At 54.8% G+C, this 23,314-nt stretch overlaps 1 protein-coding gene across 2 annotated transcripts in view; it reads left to right on the top strand.

Annotated features, from left to right (window-relative positions):
- The first annotated feature begins 1,004 nt into the window (after positions 1–1,004).
- RHEB (Ras homolog, mTORC1 binding) overlaps positions 1,005–23,314 on the top strand; it is a 35,594-nt gene continuing 13,284 nt past the window's right edge. The window contains exons 1-2 of one of the 2 annotated variants that reach the window (XM_090287716.1): positions 1,005–1,178; positions 20,560–20,631. In XM_090287716.1, coding sequence (XP_090143842.1) covers positions 1,127–1,178; positions 20,560–20,631 — 124 coding nt within the window. In that variant the 5' untranslated portion in view covers positions 1,005–1,126. Of the gene's footprint in view, positions 1,179–18,771; positions 18,839–20,559; positions 20,632–23,314 lie in introns of those variants that run through there. The other variant, XM_090287715.1, reaches the window with a different exon arrangement.

The raw sequence follows: 23,314 nt of genomic DNA, 5'->3' as shown, positions 1-23,314 counted from the left end.
GTGCTAGAGATCCATCTATCAGTGGCCCTTGGGGACCTGGTCTGCAACCCAGGCAGGTGCTCCGCCTGAGAATCCAACGTTGAAAGTTACGGACGTGTTGACCTGAGAGGTGTGCGGGTGTCGCACGTCCCAAAGTCGGGACCAGAACGGACGAGGCGCACGCTTCCTGAATGAAATGCAGAACAGGATGAATTGACACATGGGCCATGCTTCCCATGGTCCTTCGCTGCGGATGACGTTTAATCGCCAACCGCATCCTCAAACCCGGACTTACTAACGCCAATACGCAGCACAGGGGCTAAAAAAGGAAAAGCCAGCAAACCCGAAGGCCAGCGGGTGACCACGCGCCTCGCCTCTCGCGCCTTTTAAGGGATCAGCGGGAGCCCGCCCGCCAACCTCTCAGCATTTCGCCAATGCCCGCGCCTTCCACAGCTTGCCCCGCCCCTCACCCTGCTCTCACCAATCACTGAGAAGCTAGCTTCCGCCAAACCTCCCCCCCCCCCCGGCACCGCCCACCCTGCGACGCTCGAAGCCTTCACTGGTGCACAACCCCGAGGTTGCAGCCGGGTTTTATTTTCAGCTTTCTGCTATTCAGCCCCGCCCTTAGGCTCCGCCTCATCGCCGCCCCCAATGGGAGACGGAGTTTAGGCCGCGTCATCGCACGGGCGGCCGGGAGTTGTCCAATCAGCACTCTGGGAGAACTGGCGTAATTAAAAAGCGGCGGAAGGTGGTGGGAGGGTCATGACACAGCGAGTTTCAGCCGTGACTTTTCCGGAAGCTTCTCGGCGTCTCCTCTTTTCTCCTTTAAAGTAAAACGTCCACCGACGCACCCCGTGCGTTTCGGGGGCGAGAGCGGCCGCCGCGGCGGGAAGAGCGGTGCTGACGCGAGCGGCGAGAGGGGGGAGGGGCCGCCGGCGGAGGGCAGTCACGTGGGCGTGTTTGGGGGCGGGGCCGCGCGGCGGTTCCGGGCGGTTGGGCGCGAGAGCTAGGAGCGGAGGCAGCCGCGCCCGCCCGCCCGCCCCGCCCCTGGGAGCCGCTCTGCCCCCGGCGCGGCCGCGGATCGCAGCACAGGAGCCGCCGCCGCCGCGGTTGATGTGGTTGGCCTCGGGCTGAGGAGGCCGCCAAGATGCCGCAGTCCAAGTCCCGGAAGATCGCGATCCTGGGCTACCGGTCTGTGGGTGAGTGACGGGCGCCGCGCGGCCTCCTAGCGCCCGGGCCCAGCCGCGCCTGGGCGCCGGACTCGGCGGGCCGGGCCAAGTTTTGGGCCGGCGCGGCCATGTGGCGGCCGCGCGTTTCGTAACCAGCCGCCCGCCGCCGCCACCTCCATTTTGAGCGGCGGCGGCGAGGCCGGGCCCCGCGGGGCGGCCGGGCGCGGGGAGGACGAGTCTGGGGAGCTGGGTTCGGCCGGGCCCGGGGGCGCGCCCGAGGGGGTCTGCTGCCCCGCGCGATCGGCCCCAGGACGCCTCCGGGGGGAGAAATGGCACCTGTCTCCCCGCCGGCGCGCGGCTCGCCGTCTGGGTCGCTGCTCGGCCGCCTTCCCGCCCCAAGTTACATCCAGTCCGTGGGGTTTTAACAAAGGACGCGGCCCCTCGGGGTTCCTTTCTCTCTGCGGTGAAGTTGGGCGTTTAAAGGAAGCCGGGGGCCTGTATCGTAGGACGTGCGGCTCCCGCGGGCGCGCTCCTGCGAAGAAGCCCCAGGAGCCCCGCGTGCTGCCGGCGGCCAGGGGAGGGAGCAGGGGACTAATTTCTGGTCGCCCCGTGTCCTCTTTCTTCCGGGGGAAAATAAGGTCAGGGGCTTCGCGGGCTGCGGAAGTCATTCAGAAGTTTGTTTCGTGTCGTTTTTACCCCCCACCCCCCCAAGAGGCTGACGTATTAGACACTCGGCGGCGGGCGCCTCTGTGCCGACCCGACGTGACCGCGGCGGGGTGCGGGGTGCGGGGCGGCCCGGGAGCCGGAAAGGAAGCAAAAGGGACGAGCGAGGAAGCAGAACCGTTGAACTTCACGCGCTCCGGGGCGCGGCGCCGTCGCTCTGACGGCCCGAAGCCGCCGCGCCCTCCGTGGGGTGTTCAGGACCGAACGTCTAAGGAGAACGTGCCCTTGGCCGTCGCGGGCGGGGAAGGAGGGGGAGCGGGTCGGCAGGGTCTGTGCTCCGGTGGCCGCGCCCGCCGCGGGGAGGCTCAGCCCTGCGCGCGGCGCCCCGACTCCGCTCCCCGCTCTGCTTCCGCCCCCTTTTCCGCCGCCCGTGCCAGGGCCGTGCTCTTTGACCGGGATCGGCCGCGGCTGCTTACTCATCCCTTCTCGTCCCGGCGGGGCGCGGGCGCCGGGGCCGGGGGCGGGCACCTGCGGGGGAACGAGAGGCGGCCGCGCCGACAGCTGCCGCGCCGCGTGCCCGCCGGCCCTGGAGGCAGCTCTGTCCGCCCCGCTCCGGTGCGCAGCGCCCGCTCATCGAGCTGGCGGAGTGGGCCCTCGGGTTACAGGTGACGCCTGCCTGCAGCTCGGGGAGGCCGGCAGCCTGGCCTGCTGACCGCGGCCGGGCAGGGCGCGTCCCTCCTCTGCCGAGTCCCCCTGGTGCGTCTTCCCTGTCGTCGTCCCCTGGGGAAGGCCCGGGTGCGGCCGGTCGCCCGTGCCTCCGCCCCGCGGGGTTACCGGGGTCACTGCCGCGCGTGGACGTGCTGCTCCAAGAGCCTCCGGCGGGCCCAGTCCGCTGCGGCCCCGCTCCGGGTTCTCCGCGTTTATCCCGAGCGCTGCGGGGATCGCCGGAAACGGGCGTTTGGGGGGGGGGCTGAGCTCCTCCCCGTGTCTGCGTTCGGTTCCAACGCCCGGAGACTGGTGTGCGGGGCCTCCGGTTTGCCCGCGTCACAAAAGGAAGGAAAGCCTGGCCCCAGCCGCCGCCGTGCCCCCGACGGGAGGGGTGGGGACACGCGCCCAGCCGCCGGGCCTGCTCAGGACGCTCTCCCACGTGGCGCGTGAGGACTGGGCACGGCACAGGCTGTGTTTTAAAAACTTGCCCTCGGATGAAACTACTAAAGGTTGTGACTGTTTCACTACTTGGTTTTCAAATTCTGTGTTTTTTTTTAACGCACAGGAAACTACTGGTAAGGAAGGGTTTTCAGGTAGCCTGTGCGGCTTTGCCCCAGTACTTTTCCTGTTGTTTCCGGTGTGCGGCTTTTTTAGGACACGTCACCTGTGGCGCAGGCTGGCTGCAGGGCGCCTGTGGTCATTGTGAGTGCGGCCGGGTGTCCCAGCTCCCGTACCCCCACTGTCCCCAGCACAGACCGGCAGCCCCTCGGCGGGTGACTCGACTTAATCAGGCTCAAGGCTGGTGTCGGGTGACTGCCTCCCAGTAAAACCGGGTGCACCTCTCACCGGAATTTTCTCCCCGGCTCTGAGAATCTGGCCTCCCATTGGAGCACGGCTCAGCGTACTTGTGAGCCTCTGGGGTCAGCGACAGATGGGGTCACAGCAATGTGGACAGTGGCGGGAAAGAATGAAGCCGCTCTGGCCTGGTCACAGGCGCTTGAGCAAAAGGAACTCCCATTATCACCTTGCTTGGTGGTTCAGGTCGGAGGGAAGCTGCAGCCTTGACTGGGACCTCATAAGGGAAGACATCACTAAGTTTGTCCCAAATAGACCACAGGCCCGTTGGGTTCTGGTGTACTGTCTTATTTTTAAATTACCCTTTTCTGACACATTTCACTGAAAAATTTAAAGGCGAAACATGGGTTGTTTGCCATGTATAAAGTTGTTAGGATGTGAAATTGTATGTTCAGGTGCCTCACAGCATCCTCTAGGGGTCACCTTGTGTTGAAGCTTGAAATTAACTTTTTTTTTTTTTTTTTTGTATCGTTCATTGTTCTGTACAAGAGAAGAATCAGCTCGCATTTGCGGCCATACCTTTTCCTTGCTGAGTGTGTTACCTGACTGACCGTGGGGGCTGTATTTATCCATTACCCTCATCACCCTGAAAAGAAACGGTGCCCTCAGCAGTTGGTGCAGTGCTTTGTGGTCGAGGGCGCGGAAGTAATCCCAGCAGACAGAATGGGACGGACGGGGGGCTGCGGCTCGCTCAGGCAGCTCAGCACTGAGCAGAGCAAGCCCCTTCCTTTTACTGAAATCTAGGGTGGCAATTACAGGATACGCATCCTATCGCTTAAGGAGAAAACAGGATACCCGGGTTCAAACATGAACTACTTAGGTACGAAACAACTGTGAGTCCTCAAGGCTAAGTTCCAAACAAGATGATGGGACAAGGGAGCAGTGGAGTTCTCAGCAAAGTCTCTTTGTCCTCAGGATACCCATAGCTCAGCGGCCTGAAACAGCTTGCAGCTGCCGGCGTTAGCAAGTCTGGCTCGCTTACCTGAGTCACAGGACACCTGGACAGGGGGGCGTGAAGTGCCCCTACCCAGAGACTTGATTTCCACCAACAGCATCCCCCCCCCGGACCCCTCCCCTCAGCCCCTGGCCTCTGCCCATCTGCTCCCTGTTTCTGTGGATTTACCTCTCTAGGCGTTTTGTGTTGAGTCTCACATGCATGGTCTTTTGTGACGGGCCTCCTTCGTCTGACATAAGTATTTTCAAGGTTCACCCGCGCTGTAGCGTTTATCAGTCATCCGTTCCTTTTTGTTGCCAGGTAACATCCCTTATTTGAATATAACATGGTTTATTTCTATGTTCACCAGCTGGTGGACATGTGGGTAGTTTCTCCATTTTTGCTGTTATATGAATAATGCTGTTAGGAACATTCCTGTGTAGATTTTTGTGTGAACGTGGGTTTTCACTTATCTTGGTTATATTTCTAGGAGCGGAATTGCTGGAACATGGTAACTTTATGTTTTACAGTTTGAGGAACTGTCAAATAGTTTTCCAAAGCAGCTGCACCGTTTTATATCCCCATCAACAATTGAAATTGCTTTCAGTTCCTCTGCATCCTCACCAACACTTATTATTGTCTGTCTTTTTTGTTGTAGCAGCCATCCTTATGCGTACATAGTATATACATGATTTGCAAATAACTTCCATTCTGTGGTTGTGTTTTTGTGTGTGTGTGTGTTTTTTTAGGTGGAAAGTTTGTTTCCCTTGAAGCAAGCAGTTAAATTTTTTATTTTATTTATTATTTATTTTTGAGAGAGGGACATCGATTTGTTGTTCCACTTATTGATGCATTCATTGGTTCTTGTATGTGCCCCGACCAGAGACCAAACCCGCGACCTTGGAATGTGTCAGGACAACACTAACCAACTGAGCTACCCGTCCAGGGCCAAAAAAGTCTTATTAAATTTTTATGAAGTTAACTTTCTTTCTTTTGTCACTTGTTTTTGGTGTCATAGTTAACCATTGCTTTATCCAAAGCCTTATGGATTTACTGCTGTATTTTCTTCTAAATGTTTTATACTTTTAGCTTTTACAACTGGGTTTATGATATATTGAGAGTTAATTTTGAATGTGACAGGAGTACGACCTTATTCTTTCGCGTGTGGATATCAAGTTGTCCCAGCCCTTTTTGTTAAAAGACTGTTTTGTCCTCATTAAATTGTATTGACGTCATTGTCAGAAACACCAGAAATGTGAGGGCTCGTTTCTGGACTCTATGCTAGGATCACACTATTCCCCCCAGTCACTGACCTGATTACTGTAGTTTTGTAGCAAGTTTCAAAATAGGGAAGTGGGAGTCCTCTAACTTGCTTGTCTTTGAAGATTGTTTTGGCTTGTCGGAGTCCCCTGCCTTTCCGTGTGAATTAAAGTTCCTAAAAGACTAGGTATCAATTTCTGCAAAAGAGCAACTGGGATTTGATAGGGTAGTGTGCGGTCTGGGATCGGGCAAGCGGGTTTTCTGCCCTGTTACGTGGGACTCTGTTGGGTTGTTTTGCACTTTGAATGGCCCTCCCACCCATGCCTGACTTTGTCACATCACATGTTGGTCATTGGGAAAGCATTGGTCCACTGTTACGTAGATCCTTCCACATTCTGACCCATCTTTATGTATATATTTTTAAATAATTTGTTTGTTTATTTTATTTTTAGGGAGAGAGGGAAGGAGAAAGAGAGGGAGAGAAACATCACTGTGTGGTTGCCTCTCACTTGCGCCCCCAACTGGGGACCCAACATGCAACCTAATCATGTGCCCTGACTGGGAATTGAACCAGCGACACCACTGAACAACAGCAGCCAGGGCTTTTAATGTATATTTTTAAAGTCATATTTGTTAATACCGCCACCAGTCTCAGAAAAATCTAGACATTGGGATGCTTTTAAGCTCACTGTGAGTGATGCAGGTTTCCCAAACTTCATTTCCTCTAGCAAGTTCGAATTTGTTGGCAGAGTGCTAGCAGTGTTGCTTGGGGTGATGGTCTCATTCCATTCATTTTCAAGAAAGTGTCTGCCAGATACCCACGGTGGAAATCGTGATGGTTGGGTGGTCAGCCTCGAAAGTAAAAGTGACGCTCTGTGATACCAGTGGCTGTTTCGGATCACACCCCAAACAAGTGCTTTGCCCCGAGGCAACCATCACACGTCAGGATGCGCAGGACGCTCCGTGCATACCTACGTCCCATTCGGTCATGCAGACTGCTAAAAAGACATGTGCTTAAGGGTCAGGGTTTAATAAAATTAATAATTGTACTGCTTCCTCAAGGACACTGTTAAGTGGAAATGGCTTTTTTTGAAATGAGCGTACATGGTAGTGAAGAACAAAGCGGCTTCCCCCAGCAGTTTGTTCCCACGGCCGAGGGGGACCAAGCTAGTGGACGTCCCCACCACTGCCTTTGCACCATTCGTGCAAACGTGAACATGGTGGGGGAAAAAGGCAAATGACATCTGGCATTTTTCTGGGAATAGCTTTGCCCTCCTGAGCCCCCCGCAGTTTGGCAGGCTGCGCTTTAGGGGCCATTGAACGGCGCGTGCAGATTCTTGCTCGGCTGCTCACGGTGTGCAGAGCGGAGCGGAGCCCAGCTGCGTCCTTCCTGCCGGGGTCTTGGAGGGGCCTTCCGAGAGGCCCTGCAGCCATGCAGTGCCGTGGGAGACAGGGATGGGAGGCAGGGAGAGTTTGGCACCGGGAGGACGCCGGCAGGAAGCGGGGGTGGCTGGAGCATAATGAGGCGGGAGTAGGAAATGAGGTTGGAAAGGTAGCAGGAGCTGGGTTTTGCAGGGCCTGGCAGGAAGGGTGAGGAATCCTTCCTCTGAGTGGGAAGTGCGGCGAGGGAGAGGTAGGGTATCTCAGTACCAGCTGACTCGGCCTCTGATTGTGGTGCAGTTTGGGGTGTGTTGTATTTTGACCCGGTGAGGGCAAGGCTCCCCCAAAATAATAAAAGTCACCTAAGATAGCAGCATACACAGGATCTGTATACCGATACTAACATAGTCCTAATACAGGTGTCAGAATGAAAGTAAAAACAGCAGCTTCATCACAAAATGAGCAACATCCTTCACTACCTGCGATAATGAAGTCAAAATGTACGTCGCTTTCCTTAGTTTAGGGCCAGAATAAGGAGTTAGTGATTTTAATATTGTTCATGAGTAGATTTTACTTACGTATTTGAATAAATCAGAACTGAACTTGGATGATTGCGCAAGTTATAGCATTGTGAAATCTTCAGCAGTCACACTTGAGAGAACCTTGATCTTGTTTCTAGTTTATCCTGGAGTCTCAAAGTCTTTAACAGTTGCTGGAGAACTCACTGTCCTAAACTGATCCCTGTCTTAAGCCGATAGCTGGCAGAATACACACTGCAGGGTCCCTTTAACATGAATTGTTTGATTGATTTAGAAATAGAACTTAAAATCTCAAAGCACAAAGGTCCTGGAATAGTCTTTTAGTATTTTAATATTCTTAAATGTATCTTGGGCTTTTGATAAAAAATTGTGACGCGGACACAGAGGACAGCGGAGTTTGAGGTCTGAGTCGGTACTGGTTCGGCACAGAAGCACTAGAGACCTTGCGCCTGGCTCTGTGGGCAGGTGGGTGTAGGGCCGCCCGGGGATCTTGATAAAGGTAAGCCCTGCCTGTCCTTGGTTGGTGTAGGGAATACAATTGAGTTCCCTTACCTCCCTGCCACCCCTCCCCCGTTCCTCGTGTTTACCTGCTTGCAGAAAGACTGGGGGGGGGGGGTGAAACGAATTGGTGTTTTAACAAGATGTGTGGTCCTGTTCTTTGCAAGATCGAAGGTTGGATGTGAACTCCATGATAGCATGGCAGATCGTTTGTGAACATGGAAGCAAAGTACTGGCTTTTATAGCTAAGTTCTATGAAATGCAAATGCTTTTCTAAGGCTTGTGTGTCTTAGATATAAACGCATCCGCTGGTAGTTTGCTGTTTTGCAAATCTCAATCACATTGGGAATTTATTTTAAAGAGAATATTTTAAAATACCGTCTCTCCTTTTTCTTGTCCATGACTTGTGTAAGTGACTGAATTAAAAACACGCGGCAGGGCCCACCCGCGGTGGCTTAACACCAAGGTGGAAGAGGGGTCTCAATGCCCTTGGCACAGCGGACCCACCAGGTAAGACGTGGCGCCCCGTGGCGCCAGCGGAAGTGGGAGGAGCCTGGACTTCCGGCCGGGAAGTACCCGGATGCGGTGTGGAGCGTTGCCGGCCTGGGGGCGGGGGCGGGGGCGGGGGCGGGGCCGAGGCGTGCGGGCTGTGCTCACGGAACAGCGCCGAGCTGGCGGCCAGGCTGGGCGCCCCGCGTTACGGTTCTGAGCGCCGTTCTCGCTGTGAGCGTCCTCGCCGGCCCGGGGCCGCGTGTTGCGGAGCGTCGCCAGCTTAGGGTGGGGGGGGGTTCCCAGCTGGCAGTCCATGAGCGCCCCCGGGCGCGTGCGTGTTTTCCGGGGGAGTAGTCCTGGGCTCTAATCATCCGTCTGTCCCAAGGATTCCTGTGCCCCAAGTGCCTGAATCGGTAACGGGACTGGGCGAAGAGGACAGGGTGTGGACTAAGTGCCACGTGTTCTCAAGCAGGCGTCCGTTACCATGTCCCCAGCCCCGCGTGCCTGCCTAGTCACACAGGCGAGGGCGCTGCGAGCCGGCGCGGAGCCCCGAGGACAGGGACCGCTGCTCACCACGGTGGGGGCCGGTGGGGGCAGCCGTGCGCTGGGCGCTCTTCCGCCGGCTTTGCAGGCGAGGAAGCAGCTCCAGAGGGTGGAAGGGCCAGGTCCGTGGCGCGGCGGCCGAGCCGGGGTCCGAACCGAAGCGGCGCTCTGCAGCGCTCCTGAGAGCTGACGCGGGCTGTGGTTTTAGAGCCGCGGGATCGTCGCTCTGAGAGCAGCAGTCCACGGGAGCCTCCGCCCACGGAGCCCTGCGCGGGGTGGGGGGCTGTCCCCAGGAAGCCGGCCCTGAAGCCGGAGCTGCCAGGCGGGGAGCGCGCGGGCGGGAGGAGGGCCTGGCGCTAGCTGGTGAGGCCGAGGTGTGAGCGCGCGGGGCCGCGTGGGACTTCCCGAGTGCCAGCGGCCTGCCCGGGGCAGCCTGGGAGCCCTGTCGAAAGTTTCAGACTTCTCCCTAGAAACAGAGGGAAGTCACTGAAGGCTTCAAGCTGCAGGGAGGCCGATGGTCCCCCCCGGGATTGGCGGACTCCGTGAAAGCCCAGACAGTAAATGCCGTGCGTCGGGCTTGGGGGCGCGTGGCCTCCGTCGCAGGGGCTCGCTTCAGCGGGTCCAGCCACGGCCGCGCGCCAGCAAAACTTCATTATGGACACTGGTGTTAATGTCATCGCGTTTTTCACATGGCGTGAAATAGATTCTTAAAAACCATTCTTATTCTTAGCTCACAGACGAGCACATGTGGCCGCGGGCTGTGGTTCGTGGATCCTGTGTCATGGCTCGAGGCCCCTGTCCCTGCCCGTTGCGGTGGGTGAGGGCAGTCGGGAATGGGGTGGGGAGGGGGGCAGCCGCATTTGGAAGTCGCCATCAAGTGCCATGGACTGGTGTCGTGCCAGGGAGATGAGGCGGGGACAGAGTTGGGGCGGAATCACTTAGACCTTGTGACGTGGGAGACGCTGAGGATAACCTTCGGGCGTGTGTGCCTGGGTGGGTGACAGTGCCACCGGCTACCATGAGAGATGGCGGGGGGCAGGATTCGGGGACGGTCCACCTGCCGGGCCCACGCGCTTGCCTTGTCATCCCCGTGGGCCTAGAGACGGGTGCCTGCTCCTGCAGCTGGGGTTCTGGGGTCCTCGTGTGACCCGAGGGGCCGCCCCAGCAGGCCCCGTGCTGCAGGGTGTTTCCCTGTTGCCTTGGAAGCAAAGGAGGCTGCAGGACTTAGGGCCCGCGCCGCTCGTCCGCCCGGAAGGAAGCTGAGGGTCCCTGTTTAATCGCAGGTTCCGTGTCCTGCCGGGGGTGGGGGGGGGGGGGGGAGCTGGGCTCCGGCTAGGCCTGTTCTTTCTGCATCGCTGCTGCCGAAACGTGGGACTGTGGTCAACGAGGTAAATTGTTTTCTTCCTCTGACCACGTCTCCGGCCGAGCATTATCGGAAACAGGTGGACGAAGGGACCGTGCCCCCCCGTCTCTCAGAGCTGTGGGCGGCTCCCGCGCAGGCTGCTGGGCTATCCAGGCAGGGGCTCCCCGCTCCCCTCAGGCTCGTGGGGGGGGGGGGGGCGGTGCCCGCTGTGCAGGGTAGTGCGCTTTTCCCAGTCGCCGTGGGAGGCAGGTGAGACCTAGTAATGTACTTGGTCCAAAATGTTGTTATGCCAGTACGCAGTGGGTAGTGATATATTTATTTATTTATGCTCAGTTTTTGAATTCTGTGTACATTTTACACTGTGACCCACCTCGGTTAGGACTTTCAGGTGCGCACCGTCCCCACGTGGCGGGCGGCTGCCTGCTGGTTAGTGCCGCGCGCAGTGCGGAGCGCGAGCTCCTGAAGACGTGGGCTCTGTAAATGGGCATCCGCGCTGACGGGTGGCTGCTCTAGCGCTTTATCGTCCTAATTCCTTGTTATTACTACTTTTGGTCAGTCTTAAACTTCATGCTCTTTGATTTGTTAAAGATTATGTTAACATTTTATGATTTATCTCCTCTTTGCTTTTCTCCAACTCTTTCCCACCCTAAGCCCCAGGCTTCTCCCCGGTTTTGGCCACAAATCTAGCAAAATTCTTTCTTTATTGTTGCCAGATATTTAATTTCCTGCAGTTCACCGGGTCTGTCCCCTTGCCTCCCAACCTGTAGAAACGAATGTCCTGTTTTAATCATATTTGGGGAAAGCACTTCGTGGCCTTTCTTGGGGGCCCTGGTTTTCCTTTTAGCTTTGTGACCCTGACAGTTGCAGTTTTTTCGTCTCTTACTCAGGTCTTCACGTTATAAACTTCCTTCTCATATTCTCGGCGGGATACACGTGGAAGCCCAGTGCTTGGCAGGAGCAAGCACCCAGCAAGTATCGGAATGAACAATCATTTTATGAACCAGCTTTACGTGGTTATCCTTTGTCTTGTCTTCATCGTCATAATTGCACCTTAGTTTCTCCCCCCCCCCCCTTAGCATCTATTTTTTAAAAATTGGGAAGGGGGTGTGAGAAAGAATAGGATGATGTCAACTTTGCTTCACTCGTAGGCACAGTGAGAAAAGTCACACGGAAATGTGTTGTAAACTCTTAAAACAGGGCCTCGCTTGCGGGGCGCGGTGAGCATTAACCTTTGGATTGCCTGCCTCCCGTGCCCTCATCGGACCCTGTGTGTGCTGGAGATACGGGCGGGTCTGCGTGTTTAAATTTTAAAAAACGACCTCCAGAAAAATAAAGGGTGCTGGGGTGACTATTTTTTTGAAAGGCTGCTTGGTGGCCCTGATGTAGCTGCCTCTGTGTGCATGTCGCCACGCCCCTCATGGAGGCCGCGCTGGGCAAGTGTGTGACGGGCACCACTGTCCCGCACAGACGCGGGTAAACCTCCTTGCGCGGTGCGCGTTACTCGGCTCTTGCATCAGTGGTGATGCGTTCGGGCGCAGTCAGCTTAGAACCCAGGCTGCGGTTTGCCTCCTCGTCCATTGGTCCGTGTCCCTTCTGTTGGTGGTCCCCAGGGAAGCGCCTTCCCGCACTGGTGCAGGCCCTGCGGCGCCCCTGGGCAGCAGCCGTGCAGGTCGGCCCAGGCGAATCTGGCCCCGGCCACTGTCGCCCGAGGCCCGGCCGAGCGCAGCCTTGACTGTAGGGCTGCCAACAGGTGAGGATCGATCGGGCAGGTGGCGGCAGCGGTCGAGAGCTGAAACTGTCGTTTCCTGCCGGCTGGGCGTACTCATGGGTTTCTGTGCTATTTTGAAGCTTTAGCTGAAAGAGTTGTTATGTCCGTCATTTTCTCAGATTCCAGATTAATTTGTTAGTTACAATCGTTAGGATGCATTTTTTTTTCCTAAGCAGATTATATTTGTCTTGAGAACATTACTAATAGTACTTATTGAGATCTTACTACATACAAGATATTCTACACGTATTTTCATTTAATCCTCACAGCCACCTATAAGGTAGATGCTGTTATGTTCACTTTGCAAACGAGGAAGTAGACTTGGTAAAACTGCCTGCAGCCACGTAGCGTCGTCACCATCCTGTTCGGCTTAGTAGGAAACAGTAAATGTCTTCTCTTTTTTTCATACCATGTTGTTGAGGTGTAATTCACATGTAGGAAAGCTTGACTTTCCACGCGGATTCCTTTCTCCCTGGCCTGGTGCCGGGGCCCTTCCAGGAGGCGGTCAGGTGTGTTGGACTGACAGCTCTTTCAGAGTCACCGTGGCGTGGGCTTTCCGTCAGTGTCCCTGGACTCGGTGAGCTGTGGATCGTAATTTGGAAAAGGCTTCATTGACAGTGGCGCGAGGTGCTCGGATGTGATAACCACCTGTTGAACACGTGCCAGGTGCAGGGGTCGTCAGCACAGGCGTGAGGGCTCGAGGCCCCGAGGAGTCTGCTTCTCCCGAGGCCCAGCTGGGTTCACGGCTCTGAGCCTTCACGCACTGTGTTGGTTCTGTAACGATTGCAGCTCTTCCGTCCTGGGGGACTGTTACCACTCTGTCCTGTTTCCGAACCCAGGCGTGTTCTGATTCTGATTTACGTGTGCACTCCCAGAAGCCCCTGCCCCCAGAGCTGCTGTTGGCCGAGGGACATGGCTCAGAATACATGGCATCTTCAAGGTGGGAAAAGATGATTCTACGTGATGAACACTTTTTGCCCTGTGAAGATTACCACAGGTTATTCCGTTATTTCATTGAAATGTATACTGGTCTATACTTGTGTCAAATGGTAGGGACTTATTTCAAAAGATGTTACCTAAGGATTTTTAACATTCTTCTAGAATGTGTAAAAGTTTTTTCAAACTCAATTGATTCTGTTTTGTCTTTTTCCAAAAATTTTGTAGAACTGTTGTCTCCAGTAATGACTTTGGAAACATTTAGCATATTCTGTTCAAGTCTTTTGCAGACCTTTATAAAATTGACTTCACCTATTCCAATTATTTCGATGGGTGTTTTTTCCTTATAACACAGTTCCTCATGTGGTCAGGAACGGAACCTGGGGTTGCAGGTTCGTGTGTGGTGACTTCCTTTGTCCTCCCATCTCTGCCCCCTCATGTCTTTGGGGTTTTCTTATCAGCCTTCCGTTGGCCCCAGTCCAGGATCCCTGGAAGGGAATTGGCAATGGTGTCCTGTCCCCATTGTAAGAAACAAGGACCTAGTGATTCCCAAACCAGTAGAAAGTCATTAGTAACAAAGGGCAAATGTAATTAAAGGGTCTTAAGGGCAAATGTAATTAGAGGATCTCTGAGAAGGGAGTTGACAGCATTAGCATATTCACAAATCACAATGGGGCATTTAGATGAACGTGTTAGATTGTAACTCTGGAGAAAGCAGTCATGGAGAAACGGGAAGGAGGAGAGGGGAGGGGGAGCTGATGCTCTCACTTTAGGGCCAGGAAGCTAGTCAATTTCACTTTACCCTGGCAATTTCAGGATGAGGAAGCTAATCACTTTAGGGCAGCAATTTTAGGGTGGGGAAGCTAATCACTTTAGGGTAGCAATTTCAGGGTGGGGAAGCTAATCACTTTAGGGTAGCAATTTCAGGGTGGGGAAGCTAAGACTCTAAAACCAGCCATCTTTGTCTAGTTGCTGCGCACATTCTCCTGGCTGTGAGGGTGCGCCCGGCTCTGCAGACTCGTGAATAAAGGCCTCGCTTTACTGCTCACGTCCTGTGTTCCGGTTTTCATTGTGAGCGTTTCTCACATGGTGGCCACCCTCTCCCAGGCACACACGCACAACCATGGCCCAGTAGTTGGCAGCTCTCATGAAGTTTCTGCTGTGCTGTCTTGTGACAATGACACACGGTCATTGTGAAGCATCACTGGTTCCCTGTTCTTTCACAGAGCCCTGGCTCCTTGAGGAATTAGCCTAGTATCTGTCCCTCTTACTGGGTGTGGAGGCAAGTAATGGGTCAAGTTCCTACCTCCATAAAATACAAATTTATCAAACAGAAAAGTGATTTTCATAAAAAGATGATAAATTTTTCAGTTTTATTGTAGTAATACAATTAATACTGTAATTAGGATGCTCTGATTGCAAGTCAATTTAACTCACTTTTTTAAAAGGAAGAACAGGCATTTGTGCACATAAATGGAAGACTACAGGTTGACTTCAGCGGTCAGTTCAAGAACAGAGGTTCTTTCATCTCTTCACTCAGCCGTCCTTGGCCTTGGCTTTGAGGTGGTGGCCACGCCTTGTACTGCCTGAGTCACTGGGTGAGACCCCGGCAGTCGTTTTGGAGTTTTCCAGGTGACACCAGAGTGCAGCTACGTTTGAGAACCAGCACTGAACTGCAGAGTGTGGTCTGGAGAGCAGTGGCAGAGTGGAAAGTCCCGCACCCTCTGTTTGTGTGACGGTGCCCTCAAAGGCTCCTCAGACCCGCGCCTGCTCGCTTCAAGTGTGTGGTCCAAGTGCACAGATGGGATGCGGGCCCCCGCCAGTGGATGCGTTTCACCAGGGCTAGTAGACTGGACTGCAAGCGACTGAGGTCATTTCTGCAGAGCACTCTCACGTTCACGGTCGGGCCTCTGCTCCCAACAGCTGCAGCCCCCAACGAGACCTTTCTGTGGGTCAGTGAGCACAGGGGGACTTTGGGAGATAGTTTAAATGTTTCAGAGGTACTGTTAGCAAAGCACGGGGAGTGGAGCAAGCCCATGGAGAAACCAAGAAGAGTGTGTCTGTAACGGTTTTGGAAGGGAGGAGGGCTTAGAGGAGACAGGAGGGAGTGGCACTCAAGGACACGGGGCTGGGGCAGCGTTTGTGGGAGGGTGGGCATGCTGGCCTCTTCCTTGGAGGCAAGGGATCGCGTAGAAGGCCAGGCAGATGGAACTGCGGGGCACAGCCCAGGGGCCGTCCACGTGATCTGATCTGCCAGGCCAGGCACGGGTGCGGGGAGGGCGAGGGGGTCGTAGCAGTTGAGCTCTGAGGCCAGGCACCACCGCTCCATCGTGGCTCTGTCCTCTGCCCGGTCCTCGGTATGTGTTCTTTAAGGTCTGGCTGCTGGGAGGAACTGGAGAGTTGGGACACCCCGGAGGCTGGAGGAAATTGGGGTGATCCATTAAATTTGAGTTTTGCCTCGGGGTAGTGTTTCTTAAACCTCAGTGTGCAGTGGAATGGGAGGGTGTTAATGCTCTTGTTCTGTAGGTTTGGTTGGGACTCAGGAATCTGTAGTAAGTTACCCCGTGACGTGACGCTGCTGGGACACTGACGCTCTAGGGAAGGGAGCCCCATGAGGGCTCCTGAAGGGGGGAGGTGCGGCGGTACTTGAGCGTGGTCACCAAAGCAAGTGGTTAGATTAAGATCGTAGGGTTTATGGGGGGGCTCAGAGAAAAGGAGTGGGGGTTCTGATGAAACACTGGGCAGTGATTGATTGATCTCGGGGCGTGAACTGATAGGGAAGGAAGTGGTGGAGACTGGAGATGAGGGTGTGATCACTTAGAGGAGTGCGTTTGTCACCATTTTTACTGGGGCCTAGAGTAAGAATACAGTTTCAGTTTACGTGGCCCCTCAGTCACGAACGTGTGCATAACTGACCGGAAGTGTCATGGCCCCTTTCTTAACTTCATTCCTCTCTGATGTCCTGCTTTGAAAACAGTGCCGGCCATAGCACGGCGTGTGGGTTTCATGGCCTGGTGGGAAAGCGTTGCACCCAGAGGTGGTCCGGTTGAGATGCTGGCGGTCAGGAAGGGGAGGGCCTGGCAGAACGCCGCCCTGCTTACCGGTGGGTGCGTGGCAGGGGCAGACGCTGGAGGCGGATCCCCTGGGTGGTGGACACGTCACAGTTGCTCCTGCAGTGGTTCACTGAAGTGGCGTGGGGACAGTTATTGGTGGCAGACCTTCAAGCTTCCAGACTGAACTGTTAGCTTGTGTATGTGGACATCAGCGTTCTGTAGGGTGATGTGAAGAATTGAGGGGGAAACGAAAGCAGTGCTTGGCTGGGGTTGTGTCCCAGACCGTCACAGTGGCCCTGCTGGCCTCGTGGCTACATTGAGACCTTCCCCGCCCCGCTACGACCCGGGACCGGGAGGCGTGCCAGCGGTTCAGAGTGTGAGTCTGAAGGGGAGGAGAGGGAAGTGTACGAGTCGTTTTTTCCTTAGAAGGAACGTGAGAGCCAGTTCAAAGTCCATCTGCAAGAATACTGGAGTGCGTTACGTAAACTGCGTGTTTTGCAGTGATCATTGGGTGTGAGGTTTAGTCAGCAGCCTTGAAGGGCGGCCTCTGCGGTGAAAGCGCCGGGTGAGACCCCGCGCCGGGTGGTCACCGTGAAACTACGTGCAACGCTGTTCTTGCCCGGCGCAGGTATAGATGAGCTTTCCGTGAAATCGTTCCTGCGGTGCTTAACGTGGAGGTGGCTTTCGGTTTGGAGGAAGAGTATTGGCAGTTAATGTGGGGTTAGATTTTCACACCTCCTAATAGTGCGTCCTGCCGTCAAACGGGGGGTTCGTCTCTGTGCTGACGAGCGCGCCCCGGGCGGGCGGGTGCCGCTTTTCACTGCGCTGCGATCGCGCCCTGTGGGCGTCACGGAGCGTGGCTCCGAGGCTGGGGTTGAGGTGCGCGTGTGGGAGACAAGCTTGCGGGCCTCTGAGAGCAGGAGCGTCGCTGGGACATCTTCAGGAAGTAATTGGTGTCGGGAATGTGAGTCTGACAAGGACCCAGGCCCACGCAGATGCATGAGGTTACTCTGAGGGAGAACGTGGAAGGTGATCAAGTAAAGAATAAAATGTGCTGAAGGTCAGCAAGGCCTTCCCAGAGGAGCCAAATTACTGCTTTAGAGGATGGAACGGGGACGAGGACGGGGGACAGCCCTTAAAGCAGAAAGTGCTAGAACCACAGCTGGAAACACCAGGAGCAGTGGGATTTTTCTAAGATCCATTATCACTTAGTGCTGACTCGCAAAGATCTCAGCACGGAGTTGCTGAATAATTCTGCTTTTCATGGAAGCAGCAGAAAACCACTGTCAGGCCAGCAAATGGAGCCTCCCTATCCCTTTCTAATTGAAGTAATTAATGATCTCCCCCAAGGGGAGAGTTCAGTGGGGAGAGGCCCGAGGGAAGCCTAGCCTCTCTCAGTCCCACTGCTGCTGGGCGTTAGCTCTCCCAGGGCCCTGTGGCAGAGGCGTCCCCTGTGCCCAGCCCCTCCCGAGACGTGGCGGCTGCCAGCCCCCGCTGGGACTCGGGTTGGACTACCTTGTCTGCTTTTGCCAGAAAGTTTGCTGCTTTTTCAGGTTGAGTTGAGTTTACCCCTCAAATAATGTCTGCCCTTTGCGATGCAAATGAAGAACTTCTTGGGTGTGTGCCAACAATTGTATTTTTCAAATGAGCTCTGTTTATCTCCTGCCGTGTTGTTTGTGTGTGTCCCTTTTTTCTCTGCTGGGTTGTGGCTTCCTGGATTCAGTGCGCCACCTCCGGAGGCTCTGCGCGCCCCCACCCGCACCCCTGCAGGCATGGCTGCTGGGACTTACCCGTGCCAGTGCGGAGACCCGCCCGGTTCCCCACTGGTTTCCTCCCACGGCGGGGAGTTCAGCACACACGCCTGCTCTGCGCCTCTCCTGACTCTGTTTAACCCAGTTCTGCTTCCGAAAACGTTATTAAAATCTTTGTACCTTTGCCCATTATCTTCAGGAAAAAATTCTTTTCTTCCTCCTGTTCTTTCCATCTATAAGCCCCTCCGGCCCTCCCCCCTGCAAAAAAAAAACCTCATCCTGCCCAAGGGGATCAGAAGCCCACCAGAGTGCCCGGATGTGTTCCTCAGAAGCCCCGAAGGTTCTTTTTGCTTCTTTCTTCCTAATTAAATGTCTTTTGCTTCAAGCAATAGCATTCAATGTAAATAAGAGTTTTCTTATATAAAATTGTTCAGATTTGCTTGCTAACACAAAGCAGGGTGTTTTATTGCTATTTTCATTACATAAAACCGTTCTCTCTACTTTGAGCTAAATGCCTCTTTATGAGCTGGCTTATGTAACAGGGCTTCTTTCGGACACAATTCTTTTGAAGCGTGTGCGGGTCCTGGACGACCGCCGTAGCCAGTGTCGCACGCAGGTCCGCGCTTGGCACCACGTGAGTGCTGCAGAGTTGGGTCTTCATTCCTGTTGAGCTGCTTCTCCGTCACATTTAGTGTTGAGACCCTCTGTAGCGTCTGAGCAGGTGCAGGTGCCCTCTGGGCATCTGAGCTGGAATTTTATCCATCTGTTCAGGGTCTCCAGAAACGAATGAATGAATGAAGGGTAATTTCAGACGAGTTCAAGCCCTGAAAGAAAGCAGAACAGTATGATAGTGACATCGGGGAGGGGGTGCCACCCAGATCGGGTCGTTCTAACGATGGCTTCTCTGAAGAAGGGACATGCGAGCGCAGACCAGAATCATGACAAAAGTGAGTCATACCCTCAGAGATCCGGGGGATGGCTGGAACAAAGGCGCAAAGGCTGCGAGGGACTTGGCTGGGCCGGGAGGGTGTGATGGAGCTGGGGCGGGGCGGTGGCAGACAGGGCCTGCTGCTGTGGGCCGTGGGCGGGCTGGAGGTTTCTTCGAATCCCAGTGAGGATTTTAAGCAGGTATGGAGTCACGTGTGATTTTCAGAGGCTCCCGTGGGCTGCTTTGGAGAGCGTGAGTTCAGCCGTCAGTCACTCTGGAGGCACCGTGAACTCTGTGTGTACCTGCTCGTGAGAAGTCAGTGACAAACCTGCCAACTTGGGGGTTTTCTAGTCGTCTCCCAGCAGCTCCCACTTTCCGGTAGCTTGTGAATTGATAACGTTTCGAAGTAAAAGGGGACTGACTGCCTTTGGTGTGAAAGCCCTGTGCCCCTGTGAACGGCACCTCCGTGGTTTCGGGGAGGCCAGCACCTGGGACCCACAGGAGCGCAGGACTCAGGTTAGCAGACCGCCCTCCTGGGCTCTCCTGCAGGCCCTCTGAGACCGACGGTCACTCGGCAGCACGCGCGCAGTTTAACGGCACCCGAGGGTGGGCCAGGGAGGGCAGGCGTGGGGTGGGCTGGGAGAGGAGCCACATCCTGTTTCCTGGTGATGAGCGCCTGGACTCGGGGAGCCCCGCCCTGAAGTCCTCCGAGAGGAGTTTCACAGACGCTAGCGGGTGAGAGTGCAGGGCGCGGTCACCGCGGGGACTTCGTGAGTCAGACCGTTTCTTACCTGCTTTCCGGGCGCAGGGTACTGCTCGGCCTTCGGTCTTGGGTGAGGGGCCCTGGGTTTGTGCCTTCTCCCAGTTTTTAAAATACTTTGTTATTTTTTTCAGACTGCCTTTTTTAAGAACTCCACCTCGTAACACATTTAACAGCCATATATGAAAACACCCAAAGAAACTAATCATATTTTATTAATTTCCATATTAAAGTTAATAGCCAGGGGGACTCCTATGGGCCCACGAGGAGGACCGGGAGTCCCCATTCCCTGTTCCCCATCCCCCGTTCCCCTGCTCCCCGTTCCCTGTTCCTCTGCTCCCACAGCCCTTGAGTTGGTCCAGGAGCTCTCTCCCCTCCCCCCTCCCCCTCCCCCCTTTTTCCCTCAATAAACCTATTGCCTAATCCCAAAAATAAAAATTAAAAATAAAGCTAGTAGCCCGATTTCAAGGATACCAGGGGATATCAGCTTAGCCTAGACCTTACTTAAGAGCTGTTCAGCTTCCCTGGCCAGTGCAGCTCAGCGGATTGAGCGCTGGCCTGCGAACTGAACGGTCGCTGGTTCGATTCCAAGGGCACGTGCCCGGGTTGCGGGCGTGCGAGAGGCAGCCGGTAGGTGTGTCTTTCGCACGTTGATGTTTCTCTCCCTCTCTTCCTTCCTCCCTTCCGAGCTCCCTAAAAATAAATAAAATCTTTTTAAAAAATAGTTGTGCACCTTTAACAGAACATGAGATGTGCTTGCTGGTCATTGACGTTTGTTAATGTCACAAAAGCATTTAATTCATAATAGCTAATTTTGACAGGAATTTTGAAATTGCCTAAATGCTAATTCAAGGAATGTTTTCTGACCCCAGTGCCGTTAGTCTCTTCATCTGTTACAGCGGGGGTTTGTAAAATGGTAGAATTGCAATGCTTTGCCCTGGATAATGCCGGCCCCTCTGAACTGTTGCCTTCTTTTCTAGGGAAATCCTCCTTGACGATTCAGTTCGTGGAAGGCCAGTTTGTTGACTCCTACGACCCAACCATAGAGAACAGTAAGTATTGTTTTCAAGATTGATCAACAAAGATGCTTTCCTTTAGCCAACAGACAGCTTTTGTGTGTTTGTGGGGCTTTGATTGCAGGGTATTCAGTCAGACCTGTAGGTCACTGCTGGGTCCCCCAAAGGCTTCCAAAACCTTTCCGTGCTTTACAGCGAATGGTTTTTTATTCCTCATCCAGATCCTGCCTCCTGGAAATTGTGATTCACCTCCACTGGAACCCCTAGTCCAGACTCTGCTTCGGGGACAGGGAGTGCAACCTTTTCTCCTTCTTTCTTTCTTCCCTTTTCTTCCTGTCACCAGTAGCCATTTTTAGGGGTTCTGGGCTGGCGGAGAAAGGATGCAAACACTGCCGGTCCTTTGTACCTTCCTCTTGTGGAAGCGCTAGCCGCCCCGACTCTTCCAAGTCCCGAGGACGGAAGGAAGTCTGGGAGGAGGGAGCTGTTCCGGGGTTGGACAGAGCGATGCAGCATTTAGAACAAAGCCGGCTGGTCCATCAGACGCGTTCAGCAGAAGCACCAACGACCAGCGCCAGCCAGGACCTTTACCTTGTCCAGTTCCAATCTGTGGTTTCAGAATCTCCCTGAAGGATGATTCTAGGACCCTGAGCCAAGTCTTGACTCTGGGGGTCATGGGAGCATCTGAGGTGCTTCCATCCAGGGAGGTTGCTTATTAGAAGCTGGTCTTGTTTCGGGGCATCCTAGAACCCCAGCCCACCCGGAACCGGTCTTCTCAGGTTGGTAACACCTGGTCTTACCGAGGATTTGTCGCCAGGAACAAGCAGGTTTTAACATGGGATTCATCAAAACCCGCTTGGCCTGTTAGACATAAGCCTGCTTAACCGCCAGGCTCAAGAAGTTGAACAGCTAGGATCGTCGGCGCCACCTGCGCAGCCTGCGGGGGAGACTCGGAAAGAGGCTCGCCACGGGGGTGGCAGGTTGCGACCCGCAGGCCAGGCGGCCCACGAGCTGAGTATGGTTTTGACACTTCTTATATTTGAAAAGAGTCAGAAGAAGAAGAATGTTTATGACATGTGAAAATTACATGGCATCGAATGTCAGCATCTGTAAGTAGGTTTGGTTGGAACACAGCCATGCTCGGTCACGCACGTCCTGTGTGTGGCTGCTTTTCTCTCCGCAGCGGCAGAGTGGAGGGACAGTTGCCACGGAGACCAAACGGGCCACAAAGCCTGAAATATTTACTGTCTGGCCCTTTCCAGGAAAGGCTTGCTGACCTCTGACTTAACATGCTCAGCCGTCCCTTTGCCCCAGTGTGCTGGTGGCGGGGAGGAAACCTGCTGGTTGCTAAGCTAACTGGGAAGACACGTGTCTGGCAGTCACCTCTGCCTTATCTGGAAGAGGCGTCGGACCGCATCCTGTTGACTGTGTAGCTGCCACGGGACACGTGCCATTCCGTGTGAGGGGCAGGTGAAATTGGACATTGGGTGAGCAAGCCCGGTTCTCTCTCCATTGGGATGGAGTGCGAACCCAAGAAAACCATGCTCTTGGCCTTAGTGTTTGCTGTGTAGCAAGTTAGGATGTGGTGTCCTGCAAGAGAGGAGGCTTCTCTGGGGGTTTTATTCCCAGCACAATAGAAGGTAGTTTTCATGGTACGCACTGCTCATAAAAGTGGTTTTTATCATTGTGTGTCATTGGACCATTTAAAACGGAGTGGGAAGGAAGGCTGTGGTGTCGTGTACAGGTGCCTTTTCCTTTTATGTGAGTGGCGGGTTGGACAGAGCCCAGCTTTCGTACCGTGGGGTTGTCTCAGAAACAGTGAAGGGGCTCCGCTTGAAAGGCTGTCCCCATCATCTTCAGTCCTGGTTTCACGTTTTCCTGTTCAGGAGTGTGTGGTGGTGCTTTCAGTCTCAGAAGTGAACTCGTGTAGTTTTCGGGCACGCGCGGCAGTGGCGTCAGGGCATATGGCTCCCGTAGGAGTTCCTGAGCGGGCTCGGGCATCAGGCTGTTCCCCTGCTGCTGCCGGTAACCCGGGGCAGAGACCCTTCCTCCACGCCCGGCCCTGCTAGTTAGTAGGAGAGCGTTGTTCGGTGATCACAGGGACCTAGAGAGGAGTGGATGGTCGTCATAGCCCGTTGCCAGCAACATAAGCGAGTGGGTGGTTATGGGTCTAGAAACACGGGTACTCTGTACATCTGGAAACGATCCAGTAATTACTTTACATTTAACTCTGCTGGAGAACAGGGTAATAGCAGACAGTCAGCGGTGACACACTTCTCTGAAGTGTCACTGCAGAAGCAGAAATTCTGGGACTGTGTCATCTATTAAACGCGGAGGAGAAGACCTCAGCAGCCCAGCAACGCTGCCTGCGCACCAGAGTGTGAGCCTAAGGCCGCACGGACGAGGTGGGCGTGGGGGCGTGGTGTGGCGTGGCGTGTGTAGTCCAGAGCACTGGCAGCGGCACACGGCCCCTCCGTCTCAGGGTAGGGTGTTGGTGAGTGGCTGGTGCTGGGAAGCCGGGACCGGGAGTTTCCTGAGGCCTGGTGTGCCGGGCAGAGCGCCAGCGGGACGGGAGCACGGGTCTGTCTCTGAGCACCAAATGCAGGAGTCCCAGGCCCTTGCTCACTCGGTTTGACTAGTAAGCAGCCCTCAGCCTGCTCAGAGCAGTTCCGGACTGAGGTGGAGGTGGGGTTCATCTCTCCAGGGGCTGAGAAGGGAGGGT

This window comes from Furipterus horrens, unplaced genomic scaffold (assembly GCF_987537825.1).
Source record: "Furipterus horrens unplaced genomic scaffold, mFurHor1.1.pri manual_scaffold_9, whole genome shotgun sequence".
Lineage (NCBI taxonomy): Eukaryota > Metazoa > Chordata > Mammalia > Chiroptera > Furipteridae > Furipterus > Furipterus horrens.
Note: the sequence above shows the minus strand (reverse complement) of the source record. Positions and strands in the feature narration are given on the sequence as shown.